The sequence below is a fragment of the Pholis gunnellus genome (genome assembly GCF_910591455.1).
Source record: "Pholis gunnellus genome assembly, chromosome: 16".
NCBI classification, from domain to species: domain Eukaryota; kingdom Metazoa; phylum Chordata; class Actinopteri; order Perciformes; family Pholidae; genus Pholis; species Pholis gunnellus.
In genome coordinates, this window is record NC_136543.1 from 3,523,696 (window position 1) to 3,549,917 (window position 26,222).

Below are 26,222 nucleotides of genomic sequence, written 5' to 3' on the forward strand. Positions count from 1 at the left end.
GAACGGAGCTAATCACCGGAACAGAGTAACGTGTGACCAATCAGAAGATGCTGCAGCACAACGGCAAGTAGTAAAAGATGGTCTAATGGGCAAGAAAGAGACAGTAGAAGCATTATCTAAGAGGAGGGTGATCTGCATCATCTCTGCAGCAACAACATCCCATCAATATTTAAAAAAAAAGAAAAAGAAACATCTCGGTGAATGAGTCGTCCAGTGTTTTTTTATAGACAGTGAAAGTGAGAGTTCCTGTGATGGCTGTAACCTTAAATGGAACATCTGGGAGCTGGATTGCAGAAAATAGATGCGACGCTGCGGGTGCTGTGGTTTACATTTCAAACTGTGATTAAGTGTTGAACGTCCACAATGACCATATATGACGACTGTAACTCAAATGGCCGAAACTCTTCTGTCAGGTACGGTTGTTCTGCATTCTCTCAGCTCTACGACACTTGTCTGCTAAGCCCCCTAAGAACATGTGGCCTAACAGCCTTGAGCATTTACTAGAATCCTTTTTTTTTCTCTGTTCTTGACCAATACCCACCCTACCACACTATTTAGTATGCCAGAAACATTTTTTTGTGTGTCAAATGCAGTATGCAAAATGATGTTTGCAAGCCGCCATGCTTTTCTGACTATTCTGACCCACAATCCATTGCGCAGCAGAGGACGTGTCACATCGACTGTGCCGCCTAGAGTGCGCAGACATTTGACAGCCTGACGACAGCTCATCAACAGAGGCTGCTGGACGTAGAGAGATGCAGGGATGACGTATTGCTTTTAAGTCAACCCTCGACCAAAAGCCAATGGGATGTTTCTGTTTAATTATTGCAGAAAATAAGTGATACTTCAGCAAGATAATCTTTTTTTAAGAGACTTAGAAGCTTCAAGATTGGTGAGAGGGGTATTTTACATTGGAGATCAAAACGTTACAATCTCTTCAGCCTGTGTTCACCACAGACCTTATTTTAGGCATCAAACCAAAAACCCATTCAAATACCCATCGACTTTGAGACGAGGGAACTGGATGTACAAAACAAAAGCATTTCATGTTTTTTGGACTCATTCCTGAAGTCCTTTATATAAGCGGGAGGGTCAAAGGTCAAGTCGTAGTGTGTCCCTGTTGAATGCACACTGCATGCAACAGTACGCACTTTGGAAGGACCGCTGCAGTACTTTCCAATAGTAAATAGAAAGAGGCCCCTCACCTTGTCAGTTACGCCATCATAGTCTCTCTCTGTGTCTCTGGCCTGCTCCTGAAGCCTCTGTGCCCCCTCGGTGCTGCCTCCCAGCGTCTGGGGCGCGTCCTGTACCAGCCCCTGGGCCAGGTCTCTGAGGTAGACCACCTGAGGCTTCAGGGACCTCAGACTCTCCTGCTGACTTCTCAGCCGCTCCAGGCTCTTAGCACTGCATGCCTGAAGGGGAGAGAACATGAATTGCCAACGACTTCTTTTCAAAAGTACGATAAAAGTGACATGAGGACAATGTTTTACAGCACCTGTGGTCCCAGAGCCTCCTGGACTTCAATCTGGTGCTTGGCGGCCTCCAGCCTCCTCTCTGCAGCCTGCCGGCCCTCTTCAAACTCCTTCAGGCGGCCCGCTAGCTCCTCCAGCTGGGAGGTGTGGTTGTGGAGCCTCTCGCCCAGTCCGTCCACTCGGCGGTTCAGCTGGGCCTTCTCATCGCGTACCTGCAGAAAAACAGTTAGGTTTTTAAAAAATATATACATATAATTCCACAAGCATAAAAATAATATAATAAATATTTACTGAGAGTAGAAAAGTCTGAAAACTGCATACCTCCTCCTCCCCGATGCAGCATTGTTCCAGCAGCTGATCTGCTGCAGTATTGAAGGCCTCGAGAAGAGGTTGTCGTCTTTCGAGGTCCAGAGCCAGACCCCGGGCCTTCTGCAAGGCTTCGTCCAGGGCCGCAGAGTCCAGCGAGGGCTGGATCTCCCCGTCTTTCTGGTCGCACTCCGCTAACCACGGTATGAGCTCGGCCTTGTGCTGCTGGTAGGCTTCCGCTTTGCTCAGCGTAGTCTTCAACCTGCTCTCTCGCTCAGAGATGCCCTGGTTCAGCCGCTCCCAGTCCTGCTTCAGGGCGGCAAGGCGGGATTGCAGGGCGGACCGCTCGTCTCCGCCCGCGGGGAGGGTGGCGAGCAGCGACGCCCCCTCGGCTTGAATCAGCTCGTAGGAACCTCGCTGGCTGGCGACCGCGCGCTGGAGGTCGTCCGTCTGCGCCAGCAGGGAGCGGACGGCCTCCGGCTGACAGGGCAGAGAGTCGCTCGGGGACTCTCTGGGATCGGCCCGCTTGTCGAGCCACGAGCGCAACTCCTCGAACATCTGCTGGAACTGCTGGGTGGACGACAGGGCGGCCTGGAGCTGAGACAGGCCGTCGGCTAGAAGAGAGAGAAAAGCATGAGGGATTACAACCATAAACACTGAGAAACTAGTTCAAACAAATAGGATTTAGGGAGTTTTCGTTATATTTAATTTAGCGGACTTGCTCGTTGTGTATTTGTAATCCAAACAATATTCCCATTACAGCTAAAGAGGGATTACATTTGAAACAAAATATTGTTCGACTACATCAAACCTTAATTCATCAAAGTGAACCATTATCACTCTGGAGAAAACACTATCGCCATATAAATCGAGCACAAATATACCAGAGCCCTGATTTTGCACAATTACTACATCAACCACATAAAATCCACAAACCTGCGCGCTCCTCCAAGTTCTTCAGCGGCCCGCTGACACTCTCCAGTCTTTTACTCAGCTCTTCCTTCAGGTATGGTTCAGCCACGATGGTGCTCAGCTCGCTGCAGAGCCGCTCGGCCTCGGCCAGCTCGGTACGCCGTCTCTCCAGCTCCGAGCGGATCTCTCCGGTTTCCTGTAGGCGGCGTTTCAGCGCCTCGGGTTGGGCGCTGAGCGAGGCCTGACCGTCCAGCCTCTCAGCCAGAGCAGAAACGCTGGAGGAGAGCTCTCGGAGCAAGGCCTGAGCCAGAGGAGGAAGAGGAGGAGGGGGAGGGTTAGAAGATGACACAGTCATGGTGACGGTTTAACGCGACGCCATACAACCAATCTAGACTACAGTAGACTCACCTGGTACTGCCCGCTGGTTCCTTGGGCCTGGTCGATGTGGTTCGATCTCTGGGTCAGTCGGTTTGTGAGGTCCTCCCACTGCTGGGTGATAGAGCCCAGCTCGGACCGCACCTCCGCCAGGTCCTTGGGGTCCTGAGCAGAGTCGTCGGTCTGGGAGAGAATCCCCTCGGCAGACTGGGTCAGCTGCTCAAACTGTGGCCGCCTGGTCTCGAACTCTCGCAGCATGAACTTGAATAAAGAGGATTATTCGGTTAATCAGGAACTTAAATATCGGGTTTCATTAAAAAAAATAGAATTGCTTTGGACTAATTAGACTAATGCTGCGTTCACACCAAACGCAAAGTGAAATATCCAATCGTGTCGTTACATTGACTTTGTATGTAATGTAGTTGCTTGAAAAATGTTGCGTTGCGTTTGGTGCGAACACAGCATAATGGAATATCTTAAATATTAGAATGTGATTTGGAACTGAAATTGTACCATGTAAGCCTTAAATATGCCAAGCCTTAAAATACATTGTTATCCTCATAATCAGCTTGCCTCCATGACTTAAGTGGATTTAAGTGTCAAAATAAGAGATCTAATAAATTAATGGAAAGTGTATATATTTGTATTTACAGTGCTAGAACCTATTAATACATAGTAGCTGTTTTCATTATTCATGTATTTCTCCTGGTGATGGATTTTCTGTAGCGTCTGTCTCCGCTCACATACCTGTGCTTGTTGCTTCTGCGTGTTGAGCATGTTGGGGTCGATGCTCAGCGGCCCCAGCACGCTCATCATCAGCTCCTTCTCCCTCAGCCACGGGCCCAGCTGGGCCGCCGCCGTGGCAAAGCTGCCCAGCCTGTCGGCACACGTCTCCAGCTCCGTCTGCCTCTGGGCCGCGGTCTGATTGGCCGTCTGCCAGCGGGAGTCTGGAGGAATATGACCAATAGAGGTGTGTTGGTGAGTGAGAGGAACGCAAAATGTTGGGTCTAACCTGTGTAATGACTGCAACAGAAAGGTTGCTGATCCAGGGGGGAGGTGAGACATTCTCCTGGGATCAGACCCCCGGTGCTGGGGTTTGCGCTGGCTGAATTTGAGGTGCTATGCAACTGCTAACTTAAGGTCCGTCTACTGGAGCTGCAGCCGCTCTCCTTCCACTGAAGTAGTTTCATGGACGAAGGGAAAATATGTTGTTTTCCTGTTTGTAAAACAAACTACCAAAGCGCACACAGACTGTACTGCCCGGGTCAGTAAACTCAATATAGGCCGACGCCACACGTGAAGGTTACAAGATAGCAGTATTATTTTTACCGGCTCTCAGGGTTTCAACAGTTGAATTGTGTATTCTTGCCCTGCTGTTAGTTAGTAGATGGCTATATTTATAAATAAATGAAGACTGTATAATTAGATTTCATGGACCCAGCAGTAGAGGTGAAATGCTGCCACGTATTTGTTTGGAGCATGTGGCCAAGTATTACACAATGCACCTTTAAAGTCCTATTACAGCACAGAGGAAAAAAACTAACAAAACAATCTTTGTCCTTTGTCCTCCTACTCCTCCTCCTCTCTGTCTCTCCGACTCATGTTCTGAGCATCCTTCAGTGTGTGTGTGTGTGTGTGTGTGTGTGTGCGCATTCAGTCCACGTGGCTCTGAAAAGGCATTATAAAATATGAAATATGAAGGCCCCCTTCTTGGATTTCATATTAAATATTTCTGTCTTGGTTACCTCATAGGAGGGCCTAGTAAAAATATCAAGTATGCGAGTGAACAAATAGCTCCGACAGGAACACTTCCCACTCTCTCCCAGGATAATATTGATCTCAGCTCCTCGCCATCTCTTAGAAAAAACAACAAACTCTGAGGCGCAGTGCCACTTTGCTTTTAACGGTTTTCAGCAACACGCCACAGTAACAGCGCCTACTCTTGTTTTCTTTGTTTCTCAGTTTCAAGCCTTTACTACTTCAGTTTTTGCCTTTTGGCACCTGCATGATCTGAGACAGAGCTGTAATCTATCTAGTTTCTTGAAAATGGCTGTCTCATCATCTTGTCATAAGTCCTCATGTATTTTTTTTTTTGTCATCCGCAGCACCTACCAATCTCTTGCAGCTGCTGTCTCCAGGTGTCTGCCTCAGGAGAATCAGGATTGTCAGCAATCAGCTTCCTCAGCGTGCTCTTCAGCTCCTCCACCTTCCCAGAGTGCACGGCCAGCTCTGAAAGCAGGGCCTTAAGGAGAAACAAAAAAACAACTTAAATATACCTCAACAAGAGAGGCACAAAACAAAATGTAGCCGTGAGGCTTCACGAAGCTGAGCGAAGTCACGTCAACTGGTTTCATTCTGTCTAAAGAAGGAGTGAGACCAATCACACCCTGGTTTCATCATTACAGTGGATGCAGCCTTTCATTAATTACACTCTCAAAGTCCCGCCAGTCATATTTCTTGGAAAGCATTTTGGGAATACGTTTAGACAGCTTAATTAAAAACATTCACCAAGTTCACCAAGCTGATGTTTGAAAAAACTGTGATTGATTTATTGCCAAATTCGCAGCAGGCACATGTTTGAGTGATTTCAAAATCGTTTTACACAAAATTATCCTGTAAGTTTTGTAGTGATTGGACCAAAAATGTCCAATTTAGTCTGATTTGTGCTATGCCCCGCCCATTTTCTGCCTTTAGTAGCGCTCCCCAGTGGTCCGTTTGAATGAAACGGTCAGGGTAAGTTTCAATTGGACCAAAGCTTGTGAGGTTTGATCTATGAATGTGTTGAGCAACGCCCTTTTGAATTTCATTGGTCAGTGTCTTCAAATCACAATGAGATATCAACAAACTTTCCACAACCTATAATGAGCTTGGGTCCAATAATGATCTGAGGGAAATGTGGTAGCAGTCGGACTCTCGGTTTAGGAGGAAATGTCCAAAATATGTTCTTCAGTCATTTCAAAAGGTCAAAGAGGCTTTTCTGTGGCGCACACTTGACCTGGAAGTCAAGGTAAATTTGTACCAAATTTTAAGTCGGTCGGACTTGTGTGAGGGGCGTGGCCTTTCCAAAAATCAAATTTTTGGGCATTAATTACAGCGCCACCATGTGGCCAATTAGAGTCATAATTTCCTGGGAAGGACCTGCACATCATTTCCAGATATTGGGCCGAGTTTCATGTTTCTAGCTCATTCCAGCTCACTGGAATTTGAGCCACGGCACACAGTCGAGGTTTGAGCCCGAATTGGTTCATGAAAACGTGAGCGTTGTGATTTGTGAATTTAGATATCAGCAGATATGCTTGTGCCAATGTGGGTACTATAAAAACTGATATAGGAGAAGGGTCATACAACAGGCCCTGTAGATGGACCCGGTCCTCTACCTTGTTTTCCTGGGCCTGGGCGCGTACCGCCTCGGGCTTGGAGGGGGAGGCGGTCTGTCCCTGCTTCAGGCTGTGCTCTCTGTCCGTCAGCCAGCTCTTGAGCTCGTCGGTGCCCTGACTGGCCTTCTGCCTCAGCTCCAGCGAAGTCTTCTGGCGACCGAGGCGCTCCTTCAGCTCCCCGCCCAGCGTCTCATATCGACCGTTCACATCGGACACGGCTACCTGGAGCTCCGTCAGGTCTGAGGGCACAGGCAGAGAACGGAGAGATTACCGAATAGGGAGAGAGATCAGCAGCGGGGCGGATTCAGAAAATAAAATAAAAAGAGGTAAGTAAAGCAAGTTAAGTAAAGTCAACAGAAACATAAACCAGTAAGGTTAGGCAGCCCAGATAAAGGAAGTCCGGCAGATCCTGATGTTAAAATATGTTTTTTTAAATTCAACAAATTTGCCACTGACAGATGTTTTGCACGGAGATACAGCTGACAGAGACGGGACAGTATAGGACACTGGAAACAGTGAAACACTGCAGTAATCTCTCAACGTGACCAGAAACCATCAACACCAATAACAGGCAATAAATAAGTAGAGAGAGAGAGAGCTAGAGCTCACCTTTACAGGTGTGAATGCCATTGACGCTGCTGGGACCTGATGAGCCATTGATGTGAGGAGCACCTGGTAGAAAGACACACACCTGACTGAGACAGTGGCACCAGAACATACACTCGCACAAGCAATGGTCGGACACAAAACAGGGCCAGTGATTTACTGACGTGTTCAGTTTAAGTTCTGTACGAACTCCACAGCTGCAACGTTGTGATGGGGTCAGTGGAGGTAAAAAACAAAATAAAAAAGAAATTAAAAAGCCAGGGGACAGGGAATAATGTCTAGATTAAATAGAAAAAAGTGGTACATTTATGAGAAATAAAACAAAATACTAAGAAAAGAAATAATATTCTGAGTTTTTTTGTGTCAAGGAACCACATCACTTTACTTTGGATCAAACTCAGCACACCACAGACGCCCCCATTAAACACGTCACACTGCCAGTTGCCAACTGAATTTCATTGCACATAAAATAATGTTTTTATGGTAAGGTTAATCTGTAAGGATAATCTCTCTAATATGCTGTTGTACAACAGCACCAGGGAGCACAAACGCTTCAGAGCTCAGTGGAAACAGATGACAGGAGAGGAAAGACATGGAGGTGGGTACCCAGTCTTTATGAATGTATCAAAAATCCATCAGTGCTTAATTAATCAATTTGCGTAATATCTCAAATGTCAACCTATGCAATGGTTTCCTTTCTGATCCAATCCTGATAATCAAAATAGTGCATTTTCTTTTTATTGTAAAGTTTATTGTAAAATTTGACTTTTAACTAATTATATTTCCTTCGGCCTTCCACGAGAAAACTTGTGAATTAATGTTTATGAAATGTACTAATTATGGATTTTTGCTGCCCACGCGTTTGTAACTTTCTGTGTTGCTCGCGGGTCAAATAATTTCTTAACCCCTTGGTGACTTTTTCCACCCGCCGACATCATCTTTGAATCTCAAATCACTTCCAAAATGCTCTTATGAGGAAAATGAGTGGTTTAAACTGAGGGCGGGTTTGGCTGCGTCTCTTACCAGCTTTGGTCCGAGGAGCGGTGACGTCGATGATGAGGGTCTCCAGCTCTGAGCCCGTCTTGTTCAGCTCCTGAACCCGTGATCCCTGAGACTCCCAGTCATTCAACAAGTCCTGGAGGCAAAATGCATTTTGCTGAGTCGTGGTGCTTTGAGAGCACATTACATAGTAAATGAATTCCAACCACGTGTTCCCTAAATGTTTCCCTTTTCTTCATGTTAAAAAGCGGCAACGCTTTTGTTTCAAGACCCACCGTGAGCTGCTGGACTCTCCTCTGCAGGCCCTCTGTGTTGAGGTTGGCCTCTTTGGACGGCAGCTGGTCCTGCCCCGTCTGAAGCCACCTGGAGAGGGAGCCAGAGAGTCCGCGGAACTGGAGCAGCTGCTGCTCACAGGCCTGGATCGCAGCGAACCTGCAAGGGGGACAGAGGAGGAAGAGGATGGTGTGAAGAAGAGTCGGAGAAGGAAGGACGCGGCGAGAGAGCGGTTGAGGAGGAGGTGCATGAAGAGGGGGACAAAGATGAGGAAAAGAAGTCACATCTTTATGTTTTCAATTCAAATGAAAGCAATCGTTTGGTCTCTCTTACGGTATTTGTTACATTAGATTCTCTAAAGAAAGAAAGACTGAGAATACACAAAGCGCTATCAGCAGGGATAATTAAAGGTCCACTCTGGCCAGCGTCAGCGCGGCCTTGACCTCCCCTGCTCTGTATGTGATCTGTCTCAAGCCCCGGCTGGAAAAGTGCTGACTATAGACAAAACAGCTCGGAGGAGTCCGCCGTCTGGCTTTGAGGTGTATCATTATCATGCTGCTATTTTCTCCCCCCTCAGGAGTGGAGGCTGGGAGACATCTGAGCGGGCCGTTTATAGGACGGACAATGAGCCGCGTCCAGCCTGCTTATATTAGCAGCCTCCGGCCCGCTCGTCAGCTCACTCACTCACACACACACACACACACACACACACACACACACACACACACACACACACACACACACACACACACACACACACACACACACACACACACACACACACACACACACACACACACCCTGTACAGCAATCAACAGCTGTGGAACATCAGTCAACACACTATATAATCCCAACATCATGTACAGTGTGTTCTGTGAGTGTAACAAGGTCACTAAAATAACAAGCTACTGACACCCAGAACATATTAAAATATGTCTATAAAACTATTCCCATTTATGAGATGACTGGCTCACTGAACTCAAGTGTAATCCAATAAATCTGCACCAGACTGATGGTATTTATAAATTCCCAGCCTCCCCCCCCCTCCCTCTGACGGGCCTGTGAGGGTGAGGCTGCTCACTTATACCACGTCAGACGGGGTCGGCATAGCAACTGGTGCTCCGGGAAGGCTACAGATTTAGAAAAGACATTTTGGAATATGCCAGCGGCTTGGTCTGTTCTGCAGGCCGATCATATCCAATCAAAACGTCGTATTCTGTCTCTAAAGGTTATCTGGTTTGTTGTCAGTCGAACTGGAAGTGATCCATGTCATGTTTCAACATCAGAAACTAAACCGCTAAATGATCGATATCCTAACAGCTTAGTATTTGGTGCCCCCTTGTGTCTGTTATGGTACACTGTCGAATTTATGAGAAAGGGTTAAAAAAAAAAAAAAAAAGGTTCAGACTGATACAAACTTTTGTTCTAAAGCTAATCATTCCTATTACCCCCATTTCTATACGTCACCTTAATTATTAATAATAATATTTACTACTGAGGCAAAGCAACCGTGTTGAAGACCAGCACATTGATTTGCGTCCATGTTTTGGTGTTAACCAGGACCAAAAATTGACAAAACGGCATACAAATTAATTAAAATTAAAACGGCTGCATTTATAAAAAAAAGGCACTTCTCTCATGTTCAGTGAACATTTTTACCTCGTGCTGACATTGGCTTCCAGCTGGGTGAACTCATCAGACACTCCTTTGACGTTATCCAATAAGCTTCGAGTGTTGTTGAAAGCTTTCGATTGGCTGAGCTCGGTGCCGAGGTTGCAGAAGGACTTCAGCTGGCCGGCTTCCTGCTCCAGCTCGGACCTGACCTCCTGAGAAAAAGGACCAAAGTGTTGAACGGACCGACAGTGTCACTGATCCACTGATGCCCTGAGAGGCTTTAAGGGGTCTTAGAACCTTGAAATCATTCAACTCAAGTGGGACCGTACAGTAGATGACCTATACAAAACAATTTGACGCCCCTGCTGACCTCAATGGTCTGCCTGTAGTCGTCCACGCTGCGGTCCGGCTGGCCCGCCGGGCTCAGAGCCTTCAGTCGGCTCTGGGTGAAGACCCGGAGGTCGATCCCCAGCCGCTCGTAGCCTTCCAGCCTGGGCAACAGCCCTTTGAGCTCAGCCTCCCTCTCGGCCTGGCTAGCCTGTGCTGCGGCATAGCGCTGAGTCAGATCATCTAGAGCGCCCTGGAGGCCGGAGGCTGTGGAGGCGTCAGAGCTCTGGACCAGTTTGGAAATGGACTCTCGCGTTGCCTCCACGCTGCCCTGCCTGGACAGCAGCTCCTGGCGAAGTTTCTGAGGAAAGACGAGGAGACTTAGAATGCAAACTCCAGTAAATATTTAGATTCCTAGATGTGACGTGTTAACAGCAACCTGCAGCGTTTCCTCTGGGTTTACTCCTACCTGGTTCTGTGTCATGGCGTCTTGAACGGCCTGTGCGGTGGGTTCAACTGGTCCGGGATTCAGAACCAGTTTCTCCAGCCAGCTCAGCAGGCCCTTGAGGCCCTCCTGGACGCTGACGGACTGGGCCACGGCCGTCTGCAGCTGCTCGGCCCGCTCTGATACGGACGCAGAGAGGGAGCCAAACCTCTTCTCTAAACCATCTGAAAAGTAAAAATAAAACGTTACCTTTTTAAAAATCAATCCATCCATTTAACTCCCATTCAGGAGCAGCTGTCTGGGGATAAGACTGGGGGGGGGGGGGGGGGGGGGGGGTTATATTACCTGCAGCACAGAGGATGTCAACAGCTTTCAGGGAAGGAGACTCGTCCGTGCTGACCAGATCTCTTCCTGCTCTCTTCACCTTCTCCAGCTGCACCGAACGCTCGGCCAGCTCGTCCTGCAGCAGCTGAGGACAGGTGACACACTCCAGAGTCAGAAAAAGGACAAGGTTCCCCCATTTCCACTTCCCAATATAGTGTTTAACCCCTTTTTCCAGACGTTCATTTCCTTAATCGTTTCCTTTCTTTTGGTCAGAACTTAACATGACGTATCGGCCGGAAAAAGATTTTTCCACACAAGTCGTGCTCCCTTTCTTTCTCCCTTTCTTCCCTCCCCCTGTGTTTATGGTCATGTTTGTGATCTGTGCTTCACCTGTACTTGTCGTAGTGTGTCCTGCAGGTTCTGGGGGTCCGTCTCCCCGCTGGGCTTGGCTATGCTTTGGTTCTGTTCTTGAGCACTCAGCCAAGAGTGGACGGAGACGACCTCATCCTGGTACTGCTGGTACCGCTCCAACAGGCCGGACAAACGGCCGCCCAACTCTGTCGACTGCGCGCACCGACAGAGAGTTTCAATGCGTGTGTGTAAATTCAAGACAAAAATGCAAGAACTAAGAAATTCTAGTATCCCTCACCTTGGTGTGTAGGCTTGTGTATCTGTGGTTGGCATCCTGCAGCTTGTCAGTTACCAGCTGCTTGGTGCTGTCCAGGGCCGGGTCTGAACCGCCTACTTGCTCCAGAGCTCCTTGGACAGAGTCCAGAACCTTCTGACCCGAGATGGAAACAAAGCGCAGGTCCGCCTTGTGGCAAATCACATCCTCAGCCAGCTGGAAATACAGATACGTTTACAGGTCAGTTGGGGACAAATTCAGGCAGACGTGTGCAGTATGTCCAGCGAAAAAATAAAATATATAATAATTACAAAGACATGAGAGTAATGGAAAGTATTAACTTTCCACAATGGCTGGGAAAAGATTTGAGTGGAGTTTCTCAGTGGCTCCCAGATGAGAGTGTGTGAGAGTGAAAGTGTGAATCAGCGCATGTCAGGGGGTACGGATGGATGGAAGTCAGTTTGTTGACATATTCAGCACCGTCGCCGTAGTTTGCGCTATTAGCACCATTAGCTTTGATCCGACCGGCTCAGCTGTCGCCATGTTGAGAACCATTTGGAGGCAATGGATAATCTTCATTTTACATTTTAAACCGGCAAAATGTAAGTTGTGGTCTGGAGAATGTTTTATCTCAACACTGAGCAGAGTTCACACTGTTCCAGGGGTTACGGTTCAAACCGGATTTGTTTTTCCTAGGTGGCAACATTGACATGTCTCTGTATATCTTGCTGATCTTAAAATTTGGTCTGACATGACTGAACTGCTCCCCCTTGTGGACAATCTGCAGCCTGTTAAATGGCAACGATAAACACACACATACACTCATGTTTGTGATTGAGTTTGTTAGAATGTAAATATTAAAAAAGGGGAATGAATAACATTCAACAATAAATAGAAAAACGTCCGTAATGTTATTAACAAGTGTACCTTTCTGTGCTCCTCCAGTCTGCCCTTCAGTCCTTGTGCGTCGGTTTCTCCTTCCGCCAGGGAATGCAGTTCCTGCTCATTTTGTTCCAGCCAGGCACCTAAACTTCCATGTTCTTGGAGGAACTTTGTCAGCTCATCCTTCAGAGCCTCAGACTTCCTCAGACGGTCCTGGAAGAAATTGTCACAACAGTTGGAGTCAGGTAGCTATAAGAAAATACCAGGAAGAACTCTGGCATATTAAAGGTGAAACCCAGAGACCGTCACTGGCATCCAATTTGCAATGACATAAAAGGTCCATATATCACACATCAGCACATAAGGCAGGTCAGGAGGCCTTGCTGCAGACTTAACACACATCTGTATTCATTTTGAGTACCTGGCAGCTCTGCAGCCGGTCCTGGTGCTGGGCCTGCAGCTGGTCCAGGGCGGCCCGGAGACGCTGCTTCTCTTCAGGAGGCACAGCGGAGTCGGGCTGGTCCAGAAGGGAGCGGGTCGACTGTGCGATCTGAAGCAGCTGGGCCTGTTGAGACTGGAGCTGCTGAAGCTCCGCCTGGGAGAGAGGATCGAAGGGTCAGGAACTTTTTAATATTGTTAGGTTCTAAAGTCAGAAATATGCTGCGCGTAGAGCGGAGGTTCCAAACCTGCAGCGCCTCTGTGTGTGACATCACAGCGCCCTCTGGCTGTGAGAACGGCGCATCGGTGAAATCTTGGGCCACTCCGGATCCAACTGCTCTCCCGCCTGGTTGGTTGAGGCAGGACAACTCGTTCAGCAGAGAGTCTATCTGGCCCTGGGTGTCTTGGAGATCCTCCACAGCCTTCGCCTGGAGGGAAGGGGAGAAAAAAGGAGAGGGTGAGTACAAAACAAGCTACAGGCAAACAATAATACACATCTTTTTATAGTCTATAACCACTCCTCCACTCACCCTTTGTGTGTTCTGCTGTACAGTGGTGTTGATGGCCGTGTCCAGCTCTGACAGCGACGTGTTTGCTGAATCTTTGAGGGCGCTGTACTGCTCTTTCATTCTCGTTAGCGCACCCTGGAGGCTCTCCCGCTCCTCTGGGCTCAGATTCTCCCTCCGGTCTGCCAGGAGCTCCTCCACGGAGCGGATGGTCTCGGCGATGCCCTCCTCTTTGGTCTGGAGGTCCTTCTGTGCTTCCTGGATATCGAGGCAAAATGTATTTGGTCAAAATAGTAAACTAAGAGGACAAATGCAGTGAGTTAAAATGCTACTATTAGATTATAAGTGAGCTGAATGTACATATAACCATGCAAAAGAGAGTCACTTCGGTCCTTTGCCCATTAGATTCTAGAAGTTTCGTACCTTCAGTCTTTTCTGCTTCTCCTGCAAGGCGTTCACGTCACATGACTCCGCTCCACCTTTCTGACTGGCCAGTAGGCTGGCAGCTCCAGCCAACCACATGGTGAGGCCTTCTAGTTTCTGAGAGCATTTGGCTTTCTGCTGTTGAACCACCTGAGGGAAGTGAGCGAGTAGAGGGGAGGAGAGAGACCCACAAAGAGAGAACGTGTGAGGAAAATGGATGCTGACATGAGTCCATCACAAGCACTTAAACCGGATCATGTTGCAGGAACAGACTCTTTAAGTTGCTGATCTAAACCACCAGTTTTTACAAATTCAATTCAATTCTTGTGTAGTGCACACTTTGCCAAGCTTTGAGCAGTTTGTGTCCAGAGTTCACGCTCACACACATACGCAGACATACAGACACACAAAGTATCTTCACATCAACATGTTGGTCAAGCGACAACAGACGACACAGATCAAACAAATACACGTTTATTTGCCGTTTTTCCTCTTTCCCCTCCGCATTCCGGTGAGACAAGAGGAAAAACAGTTAAGCGCCGTAGCCAGCGAGGCCTTTTCTGCTATCAGATCTCTAGCCTTTGTTACCGCCGTGACACAAGCGATTTCCTTCAGTGGCAATCTGGAACAGCAAGGCAAACAGGTTAATAAAACACACGTTATAGAGACATGCAGAGTAGCATTAAAAGCCTGTGTGGTAGGATTGAGGAGTGGTGATACTGTCCATGTCATGTGGCAAAGCTTTGGCAACAAGAGCAGCACTGGGTTGCTTTCCAGCTCTAGAATGTTGAGAATAGGTTTGAGGTGATGTATGATGGCATTGCAAGTTAAACAGAGGTGGAGGTTAGCTCGTTTATTTCAGGCTTTTACAGTTTCTACTGTGAAATGAGTGATATGATTTTATAGAACGTGAGTACTATGATCTTGTGTAAGAAAGCATGGCGATAGTTTACAGGATGACAAATGAAGCTGTGAAATATAGTCCAGTCAAGCTAACCGCATTTAAAATGTATTAGTGAGAAACAGCGGCGCGTTTCAAACCATTCCCACTCAATGGTCTTTTTCCAAACCTCTCTCTCCCTTGCACTCCGCCATTCTTTGTCCTTCTCCTCTTCTTTCACTTTCTCACTGCGCTGCCGCTCCTCCTCCCTCGCTCTCTGGGCGGAGAGGGCGTCGGCCCAGGCCTGGGCTTGGCCTGTTGCCAGGTGGAATGCCTTCTGGAGCTGCTGGAGCTGCCCCAGGAGCCGCCGGTTCTGCTCGGGGGCCAGGTCCTGGGCCCGCTCCGAGATGAACACCTGGATGTCAAAGGCCGCGTTGTTGACCTCACCGGAGCGAGCCGTCAGAGCGGACTGGAGCTCCTGAAAAGAAAGAGTAAGGAAAGGGGTAGATACGTTATTCCTCCATAGCTCTAAGGGCGGTGCAAAGAGACGAACAGAGTCTCAGATACCACATGATCCACAGACAACTTGCCTTGCAGAGATTCAGCTGCTGTGTGAGCTGATCACGATGGTCATCTTTCTCTGCCTTCTCCATTTTTTCCATCCCTGCCATTCCTCCGTTCATCTGAGCCTCTGTCTCCCGCAACCAAGAGAGCAGACTCTCCACTTGTCCTCCCAGTGACTTCTGCTCAGCTGTTACCGCCTCCTGAGAGAAACGCAAGAGTGATTCAATTCAGAAATCTACAAAGAGGAAACGAGGAATCTTTCTGAACCCAAACAGGGTAATTGATCTAAAAAAAAAAATCAAATAAGAATTATGGTTCCAAGTCACCTCTACGACAAATGATCACCTAGTACACAAGTTCTTTTCCTGCTCCTTTTACCTTATATGAGTCTCTATGGTCTCGTAGACTTTGCAGAATGCCCTCAGAGAGTGCTCTGGCAGCTTTGTACCCTCGAGCCAAGCTCCGCCCGTCCTTCTCCAAGGCCAATAGGAGCTGCGGAGGAACGTCTTTGGGTTGGGGCGTCAACAGCACCTCAGCGGCCTCCACTTCCTCGGTGACCGTGGGCTCCAAGTCACGCAATTCGAGGTCCAGAGTCTGAGAGAGGATTAGGAAAAGGAAACAAAGGTTTTCTTGATGCGCTTTGGTTTTTTGAGACTAATCCACTAATCAGCTTTTTTATTTTGTCACACTCTCGGAACCAAATGCACGACTGAAACTGCAAAATACTTCAAGAGTCAAGAAACATTCACGTTGGCTGGCGTCACATTAATATAACAGCATATCTCTACCAGGTAAATTTGCCTATTCTTTCACCTCAGTCTGTCTGATGATGTCATCCAAGGCGACGAGGCTGCGGCCGACAGACTGCTGTTGCTGCTGTTTGAGTCGGACCTCAACGTGTCTGACCATGGAGAGCAGAGCTACAATTCGCTGGTCATGCTCCAAGCACTCCTGACGCATCAATGCCGACTTTGGGAAAACAAAAAAAAGAATATGATAAAACATAATAACATGTATGTATAAATGTAGGCAGCATAGAGTTTCTTCTTAAGAAATGTCTATATATCCTTCACAAATGATCTGCTACTTCTTACCTTGCCGGTCGAGGATGTCCTCCCTTCTTTGTTTGACACAGTTTCTCGACTCTCTCTGACATCGTCTTCTCCCTCCCCCCAACTCTCGGAGGCCGTATCAGACTCAGTGACTCCAGGCGATTCAGACTCGGTTGAAGTGTCTTCTGAGAGCGAAGTCGCAGATTCCGGAGACTCAAGGTGCTGCTGTTGGTCTTTTGATTTGGGAACATTGGTGCAATCAACTTCAGGTGGTTGGTGCCTTTTCTTCTTTTTACCTTTCCCTGCCGTTTTATCTGGTTGTGTGCCAGCAGCAATTGATTGAGCTGTGGGTTGGATGTCTGGTTTACAGGCGACAGCCTTGTGAGGAAAGCCAATGGATTCGGCAGCATTCCTGGTTTCTGAATGGGATTCTTCTTTCCCAACAGATGTAACCGCTGCCAGTTGGACGTGTTCCTCAATGTGAGGATAGGGTTCCTCTGATTGACATAAATATGGTGGACTTTGTTGGCTGGTCTCATCTCCTTTAACATTAATTACTAATTTCTCCCCTTCAACAACTGAAGGTCTCACGACACCACTAGCTGAATGTGTGTCCATCTTCTGCTCCATCGTGGAAGTTGAGTTATCTGAATCTGGTTTTGCTGTTGCAGATTTTGTGGTAATTTTTTTTGCAACGTCAGAATACACTTTTTGTGTCGTTAACTCCTCGGTGTCAGGCTCGGTTTTGTCTGTTACTTTTAGCCTCTTGGTGTTCTTGTTCTTCTTTCTTCGTTTACTTTGCTCGGTTTCTTTAGGCTGGACCGACGAAGCCGTTTCAACGTCTTCCTTTCCAAAGCTCCTGTTCTTTTCTTTCTCATTTGAAGAAACCTTGGTCTCCACGTCCTCCTTGACAGAAAGTTTCTTCTCGGTCTTATCTTCTTTGACCCTTCTCAACGTCATTTCGTCTTCTTTGTCCCTCATCTCTTCCTCACTCTCTTTAGGTGAACCACTTGGTCTCTTGACATCATCATCATCATCATGACCCTCCACTCCAGCAGCCTTAGAAGGCAGAGATTGTGTCTTTACAGTCTTGCCTCGACCCTCCTTCTTCCCCACCTCCTTGCGCAGTGCATGCAGCTCCTCAGCAGCCTGCTTCTCACTCACACCTTTTTCAAACACCTTTTTGAGGATGCTCTCTTTGGCTTTCAGTATCAGGGCCGCTTTCTCGTCGTTTGGTAGAGCAGATTTCTGAGGGAATTCTTGCTCCTTCCTTTTCGCTACCTCCTGACTGCTCTCTGGTTGTTCTGGTCGCTGAGAGACCGAAGCCTTCTCCTCAACTTTCTCTTTCTGCTCTTCCCATTTTATCTCCTCTTTCTTATCACATATTTTTCTATCCTTCAAAGCTATTTTTATTGCATCTTTCTCTGGCTCAATGGTATGCTCTGTCCATTCAAGAGATGCTGGAACTGCTTCCTTTCCCTGTTTTACCAAATCATTTTGAGCCTCAACTTTCCCGGCAATCTTTGCTTCACTTTTTCTTTTGGGATTCTCTGTGGAAACTGCCTGACCTTGAATCTGTGATTTCTGGTGTTCTTCTTGTGATGTAACTACATCAATGGCCTCAGACTGTCCTTCAATATTTGCACCAGCTTGATCAATTTGAGATGAATGTTTCATCTCTGGAAGGTGCATTTCTCTCTCTGATCCTTTGGGCTTTCCGTTCCTTTTATTCTTCCTCTTCTTCTTGCTTTTGCTTTCCGTCTCATTGGATGAAGAGGTCAACAACTGGTCTGACTGCTCCGCGTCTTTGCTAGGTTTGATCTCAATCTTTAAAGGTTTATCTTTCTCCACTTTATTACCCTTCTTGTCTTCAACACCATCTCTCTGTGCTGCCACATCACTCTTTCCATAATCCTCTTCACTCAATTTAGACACTTCAATGCCTTCTTTTCTTTCTCCGTCATCTCTAAACTCTGCTGCCACAAAACCTTCCTGGTTTCCATCATGATGAATCACTGACGTGCCCTCATCACACTCCTTTTTCCCAACCTTCACGGGTTCTTCACCTGACTTTAAAACAGCCGCTCCGTTTCTGACCTCTCCCTGTAAATCTTGTGCCTGAATGGATTCTCCAAGACCATCTCTGAAAATGTTCCCCTTTCGTTTATAATCGGTCTCTCTTGCACCTATTTGCACTCTCTCATCAGGCTTTTGCTTAGGAAGAGGCTCTGATTTACGGATGTTTGTCTGTGGCACAATCTCCTCTATGGCTTCCTGAACTCTTTTCTCAACATTGGTAACAAACTTACACAAGAGGTCTAGGGATTGGTCGGGCTCAATTGCAGCCTTTTCTTCCACTGACACTTTCATTTTGTCCTCTTCTGTAGTAGGGTCATAAAACAGTGACTGATCTGATACTACAGATGTCAATCTCTTTCCATCATCCAGTGTAATTCCTAAACCTTTCTTTAAAAGTGGAGGTCTTGAAAGCACCTCCAAGCTTACGTCTGACCAGTTTCCTGGACTGTCTGGGCTTGACACTGACATAACAGCAGGGCTGTATGTGCCATTTGATGAGGCAACAGGTGTAGCGCTACCTTCATCCCCCTCCACTTCCACAGAAGCCAATTTCTCCTGTATCTCTGAAGCTATCTCACTGGAGATCAGTTCTTTTGCAATGGCATCCTCAAGATTAGAGACTTGTTGTCCAGTGGCAGGATCAAGTAAGCCTCCTTTCAAAAACTGGTTTGTGGCTATTACCCTGGCCATATTGTCTTCAACTAAACCTCTTTCACAGGCTTCAGATAGGGGAAGCCTTTCTCCAGTATTGATGTCAACGATCCCTCCACTGTCTGCCTGGCTTTGAAGCAGCCTCAATGCTGGAACTGGGTCAACTTGCTTTGATGCAACTGCCTCAGGAAGGGTCAAGATGTCTCTTGTGTGCCCATCCTGAACACCTCTGAAGGGTTTCACCTCCAAGAAGCGTTTGCCTGTTTCAATATCTATCTTCCCCCTTTTTACAAGCTCAGAATAAGGCACAATGCGTGCAGTTTCTGGGTCAATCGCTCCTTGTGTTACAGTAGAAGAAGTCATGGCGTCACTGGCAATATTCTCATCCAGAAGACCCCTAGAAACTGCCTCTGTCAATGTCAGTTTACATCCAGAGTCAGGGTCTAAAATGGCTCCGGTCGATGCCTGGAAAATGACAGCTTCTGGGTGAGATGAAGGGCTGACTTTTCCTTGGTAGACCCATTCTAGTTCTTCCAGCCCAGTCGCAATGGACCGATCAACTAGTCCTCTATCTACAGCATCAGGAACTGACAGCCTCATCCCTGAAGCATGATGTATTATACCACCCTCAGCCACCTGCCTTGCCAACACCTGATAAGCCTCTTCAGATCTAATTAACCCTTTCTGAATAGCTTGCTCCAGAGGAACAGGAGACTTGGACTCTGGGTCAATAATACCTTCCATCTGTAGCTGTAAACTGGCTTTAATGAGGGCTGTTGCTGAATCTGTATCCTTTCCTTTGTATGCCTTTTCTAGTGCCACCAGTTCTTCTCTTTGATCCTCCTCAATCAGTCCCAGGTTTGCTGCTAGGGTGACAGAGATTTTCTTATCTCTGCATAGGTCAACAATCCCCCCAGAAGCCACCTGGGCTTCCAGAAGTCGCGCAGCGGTGTTGGGATCGATCAACCCTGTCTGAGCAGCCTCCCTTACCCCACAGATCTTCTTTTTCTCTAGATCCACAACCCCTGCAAGCGTTTTATCTGACTTCAGGACACTCCACATTAGATCTTCATCCAGTAAACCCTCCTGCATAACATCTTCCATGCTAAGTGACTCACCGCTGCTCGCATCTAGGAAACCCCCAAACAGACCAGTCTGAGCCATTAATTTAACTGCTGTGTGGCCAGGAAGGACACCTTGGGCCACTGCCTCATCTGGGAGCAGCTTTTCCCCTTCCTCTGTCATCAGACCTCCCCGTTTGAGCTCTAGGACCAACTTCGCCCATTCAGCATCCTCCCCTTCCTTTTCCACTTCTGACTCACGGATATCAATCTGAGGTTTTGCATGCTTTGAGTCAGTCTCTGTCATAAGCCTCTTTTCTTTGATCATTTCTAATTCAGTCTGGGAATGCTTTATATCTTTCCTATCATCAGATTGTTTAAATTTAACATCTTCAGCTGCTTTTGCTCCCAGTGCGATGGACTTGAGAGGTTTTGTAGTGGTTTTTCTTTCTTCTGATGTGGTTGTACTTCTAGTCCCCTGCTGGCCACCACTATGCCTGGGTTTGAATTCAGTTGCTACCAGCTCATTTGGTCCTTTAGCTGAAGCCATTAAACTTTCATGGTCGGATATTTCTTTCTTTTGAGCTTTTTCTTTAACATTTTTATTCACACCAACTTCATTGTTAGCTTCAAAGGCTAAATCACTCTTTGGAGTTCCTGATGGTTTATGCAGCAGTTTGTAGTCATTTTCTCCATCATACCTTTCTTTTAGACTACCTGAACCATTCTTCTCGACTTCTTTATTTGGTGTGACTACATCAGAACTTTCTTCCATAACCTCAGTTTGTGTGTCACTTATCCCTATAGCGGCCAAACTAAACTGTCTCACCATTTTCAACTTTCCCTGCTCATCTGTGGTCAAACTGCTTTGTGGTTCAACTTGACTTCTAGATGCTCCAGCAATCAGTTCAGTAGCTTTGACCAACTCCACCAACTCAGGGTCGAGCAGCACCAATCTTTTTCCGGAATGAGCATCCACATAGCTGTGAGTCATGAGGTGAAACAGCAGCTTGTGTTTTGCTTGCTCTTCAGGATCCATTTCATGTGTTGGTGTTGCATCCCAGACTAGGCCTGTGGGAGATGATGAAGGCAATGGAGAGGATGGAGGTGGAGAGGAGCTGGTGGAACCCCAGCTCAGGCGGTTTAGAGATGGGGTACCTGACTGGTTCATGCTGGAAAGAACATCTGGGATGTGGGTGTTCTTGAGAAAACTGACAACACTGGGCTCAAGGGCCTCTTCAGTAGCCTGGTTTAGGGGAAGCACCTGGAGGGTTTCTGGGTTGTACAAAGCCCCAATGGCATGTCGTTGCCTTAGGATATTCCTTGAAAGCTCACCTGAGATCACTCCTTGTTGAAGAGCTTCAACAATGGGCAGGAGTTCTCCAGTTTCAGGCCAGACTATTCCCATGAAAGGCCAAAGAGACTCAAGGACCAACAGAGCCAATCGAGGAGAAAGAAGATCCCTGCGTATACTTTCTTCCAAATCTAGGCGGTCTCCACTGAAAGGGTCTAGAATTCCCCCATTTTGCAGCTGTCGCGCTAACATGGCACAGGCTAGATCCTGGTCCATAAGACCATGACGAACAGCCTCATCGACTGTCAATCGGTGGCCAGACCGTGGGTCAGCAATACCACCGGCAAAGAGCTGAGCTTCAAGAAGTTGTACAGTAACTTTCCGATCAATCAGACCTTCCTGGACTGCACGGAATATGCCAACTTTTCTTCCAGACTGGAGGCAGACAGTTCCTCCAGGTTGCTGTTTGACAGGGAAGAGAAGGAGACCGGAGTCATCGTCGAGGACACAGCGCTCTTGTAGCTCGTGTAGGTTTAATTTTTCAGCTGTGTTTGGATCGATAAGCTCTTTTTGTTGTTGCCTTGACTGGAGTTTAGTGAGGGTTCTGGGAGTCAAAAGTCTCTTGTCATCTGCTTGCTCCAAACTCATCATTTTTCCCATTGAGCTCCTCAGGCCTCCAGTGTTCATCTGGAGTTCTAAAATGCGAAGTGCCACCTCTTCTCTGATGAGCCCAGACTCCATTGCTGCAGCTGCTGGCAACACATTTTGTTGTTGGTCATCTGTACACTTAGTATTTTTCACCAAAAGCAAGGCTCTCTCTAGCTCGGAAAGGGACTGTCGAGTGTGTGTGTCGATAAGGCCTTGAGCTAGACCTTGTTCCAGTGAAAGATTGAGAGGGGAGTCAGGCTGGAGGAGCCCACCCATAATGAGCTGGGCCTCCAGTAGTACACGGCAGGTGTCCTGGTCAATAAGACCACGTTGGGCTGCTTTGAACACTGGGAATGTTTCCACTGTTCCCAGGTCAATTACTCCAGCAATGGCAATTTGGGTCTACAAAAATAAAGAAAACAAAATTCCAGTTGACATTCATTCCAGTAACATTAAAGAACAATATGGTATGGCACTTTGAGACACTAAATTAATCAAGTTATGTTGCTATGTTATCATATTAATTATACTATTATAGCATATTATGGGCAGAATCAGATGGTAGAATTAGAAAAAGAGGAAAACCCACAACCATTTGCCATAAAAACACAATAACAGATATAATTAAATACCAATAAATAAATGAATTGCATGCTCATTATTTGTACATATAAGGAATTTTACTGTTCTTTCCCATTTTCCCACATTTGTTTTACATTAAAAAGGGCTTTAATACTTACAACTACACTGCAATTCTAAAACAAGCACTAAGCATGCAGAAAAGCAACAGAAAAATACAGAAAAAGCTCAAGACAAAGGAAAACAAAGACACACAAAAGAACACAGAAAGAGGAAGAGGTGGATAAAACTTCTAGTAGAGAGAAAAGAGAAAGCGAGCGCTACTTACCGTACGGGCTTGTCCCGTGGAACACGCACTAATGGGCCAGCTTATGTATCGGCAGAGCGAGGCGCGACAGGTGAGAAGCTGGTTGTTAGCAATCTGCATGCCACTCTTAATTCTGACTCCTATCACTGCACTGACACTAAATCCTGCTGACCTCACTTTAGACTGGAAGAAAATAATAAAAAATACTACTATATGGAAGCTTTGTTTAGCTCTTCAGTTGCACAGATACCATGACGAATTGCAGATCGTTTTGCAACATACCATGTATCACATACAGTAAGATTGTTACTACTCATTATCATTGGCAAGGCATTGGCAGTATTATCTTGTGAGATACGATATGGTTTACACTTGCGCTAACTGAACAGTAAACTGATCTGCAGATTTAGTTTATTTACAACTGTCCTGCTTTATTTTCCATCTCCCATTGTGATCCTTGGCTCAGAGCTCGGATGTCCACAATTCTCCTCTGGCTGCTGTTAGTGGTTTTCAAGCAAAACGCTGGTTTAAAGTTTCACACATTAATAGTATGCATTAGAACAAACACAAAAACTCTCATTCACACACTCTGGTGATCTGGACACAACATGCTCAAATGGTGAAGTGTTTTTTTTTTTTGCATAGCTGGCCTCTGGTGCACTTACACTCAAAACCCCTAAAAGTAACTTTTTAAAAGCGTCTATGCTTCAGTGAATATTTGTTTAGTCACATAAGAGTCCCCTGTAAAAACATAGAACATTCACAGAGGAATTGGTCGTGAGGTGCAGCTGTCAAGACAAGAATTATCATCAAGGATTGCTTGGAACCTGAAATTCTCACACATTCAATACCTTTCTTTGACAGATGTACCGTATTGCATGTGGCAGAAGAGGAATGACAAAGTGGGAGCTGACTGTGCATGTATAAATGGTCGATTGTACACATAAACAAGGGGTAAACTTAATGCAGTAAAACTTATTTCAATGTGATGTGTTTACTTTATGTAGTGGCATTATTTTACTACATGAAGCAAAGAAACATGATACTATTCAGTAGCTACTAAGATGATTAAAAGGTGAAGGTGCATCTAAATCGTAAATGATTTGTTTCTAACGATGGATCCACAAAGAGCGGAGCGCTACAGCTTCTAGCTACCGGCTAGCATGACTTGTGCGGCACCACTAAGGCCATGTATTACCATGTTAGCAGTTCAGCAGATGTATTTTCTGATGATAATGACAGTGATGGTGATGATGATGACAAAATCTAAGGTGGGGATAGATGATGAAATGACTGCAGGCGTGTGAGTCAGTGGAACACTCCATGCTGCGGCCCAGTTCAGACGTGTCATCCAGTGAATTCTTAATTTAGAAAACAATCTCATTTTCTGAAAAAGCTTTTAATCTATTATTTGTACCGTATCTTTGAATGACAAAAGAGGTCACACAAAAGTGCTAAATAAAAAGTTATTTTACGATCATCTGGATACACGTCTGGACAGGGTCTGTGATGTTTGTTAAACCGAACCAAGTCAATGAGTGAGACTCGTCAATAGTGGTGATGTTTGTCAAAAATCAGTGAACACACATGCTGCAAAACGCGCGCACGCACGCACCCCCCCCCACACACACACACACACACACACTCTCTCTCTCTCTCTCTCTCTCGCTGGCCCATACGCGAACTCACGCTTAGCTCGCAGGCGTTTTCAGCAACATTTTTCACAATTACATTTCGACAAGCTTACCAAACCTGAAAATACATTTTTGTCACAAATGGGCGCTACCCCCCCTCTCCAACCGATCTACCTTTCTTTCCTCCTCTTTGGCCAGTTGCTGCTCCAGCTGCTGCAGCTGCTGGGAGGAGCTATTACACAGCTGGTTGTAGGCGGCCTTCAGCTCGTCCAGCTGAGCCTCGACATGAGCACGCTCCTCTGGGGACAACCTGAGGACACAAGGCGGAAGGTTAGAGCGGGTGGGCTTTGTGAGTTTAATGTGAGATGTACCCAAAAAGGATTTCTTCCTATTGCATCACTGACACGAATGTTACCCGTGAAAAAGCTCTAGATACTGTAAGCTGAAACAAACCATTTGGTACAGTAACAAGCTGATAATATATATTCCAGTACATATATATTACTGTAAACCTGTCCATTTGAAACATTCCCCACCTTCCCTTGAGGTTTCATCCAATTCCCCAAACTAATAAATCTGACAAAAATCAGCTTGAAGGGATAGTTTGGCCTGTTTTTAAAGAGGCGTTATAGTTATGAGGTACTTAGTGTATTACCAACAGTAGATGTTTGTTTATATTGTGTAAGTAGGGTGAATTTTGAACTAACCATAATAATAAGACAAACTAAATACTCTAAATATAGCGTACACTTAAACTGATAATGATTTTATTTTCTAGGTGTCTAAAATACGTCCACAGCAGTCCATTGCTTTGCTCCTGTGCTGGTACTCCTGTCTGTTTCTCCAAACTCCATCTACTGTAGGTTAATACACTGACTATGGAGAAGAACCTCATACAACCACACTATCCCTTTCATTTAGAATTTCCATGACTGGATGAGAATGCACTGCTTGTTGCTCTGTGCTAGTGTAGTGAATGTGTGGAGCGTGGTCTTACTTGCTGGCCTGTTTGGACAGCAGGAAGCCCTGAGTGCTCCTGATGGCTTCAGCCACATCGTCTTTCTTGGCTGCCAGCTGTTCACTGATGGCCTTTAGAAGAACACATATGCATAATGCTCTCAGTACAGGACAACCACCATTGTTTTCAATCAAACAGCAAATTACATTTGATTCACGAGGAAGCATAATCCTTTGTATATATTCATATAATGAAGCAGTTGTGAGCTGCACAGAACACACAGCCCACTGGACAACTTTGATGTCAAATGCTGAAATGTAACTTGTCTGTGGAATAATGTGTATAATCATATTAGATTTCTGTTGTACCTGTTGAGCAGCAAGTGAGGACTCGGCGTTGGGGCCCCCAGTCCGTCCCTGGAGGCCTTTGACCCAGCCCAGCAGGTCTGAGACCTGCCCCACCCTGGCCTGCTTCTCCTCCTCCACCTCTTTCTGCACAGATAAAAAAAAAATTAAAGATAAATCTCAAACTATTTACCTTTCACCTTATTCTATGCACAAAGTCTTCACACTTTGCACTGGAGTGAATTAATCGAACCACACGTTCCAAA

At 46.4% G+C, this 26,222-nt stretch overlaps 1 protein-coding gene across 1 annotated transcript in view; it reads right to left on the reverse strand.

Moving 5' to 3' along the window:
- The window catches only part of macf1a (microtubule actin crosslinking factor 1a), a 190,556-nt gene that overhangs the window by 56,662 nt on the left and 107,672 nt on the right, over positions 1–26,222 (reverse strand). Inside the window, 30 exon segments of the mRNA XM_079175803.1 lie at positions 1,206–1,412; positions 1,496–1,684; positions 1,794–2,392; positions 2,715–2,991; positions 3,099–3,326; positions 3,813–4,012; positions 5,178–5,307; positions 6,443–6,681; positions 7,052–7,114; positions 8,072–8,183; positions 8,323–8,479; positions 9,981–10,147; positions 10,306–10,623; positions 10,732–10,931; positions 11,053–11,176; positions 11,422–11,595; positions 11,681–11,872; positions 12,584–12,751; positions 12,960–13,133; positions 13,225–13,404; positions 13,507–13,740; positions 13,906–14,055; positions 14,976–15,263; positions 15,376–15,549; positions 15,728–15,943; positions 16,163–16,318; positions 16,444–22,536; positions 24,829–24,964; positions 25,652–25,743; positions 25,981–26,103. Of these exon segments, the coding sequence (XP_079031929.1) occupies positions 1,206–1,412; positions 1,496–1,684; positions 1,794–2,392; positions 2,715–2,991; positions 3,099–3,326; positions 3,813–4,012; positions 5,178–5,307; positions 6,443–6,681; positions 7,052–7,114; positions 8,072–8,183; positions 8,323–8,479; positions 9,981–10,147; positions 10,306–10,623; positions 10,732–10,931; positions 11,053–11,176; positions 11,422–11,595; positions 11,681–11,872; positions 12,584–12,751; positions 12,960–13,133; positions 13,225–13,404; positions 13,507–13,740; positions 13,906–14,055; positions 14,976–15,263; positions 15,376–15,549; positions 15,728–15,943; positions 16,163–16,318; positions 16,444–22,536; positions 24,829–24,964; positions 25,652–25,743; positions 25,981–26,103 (11,760 nt within the window).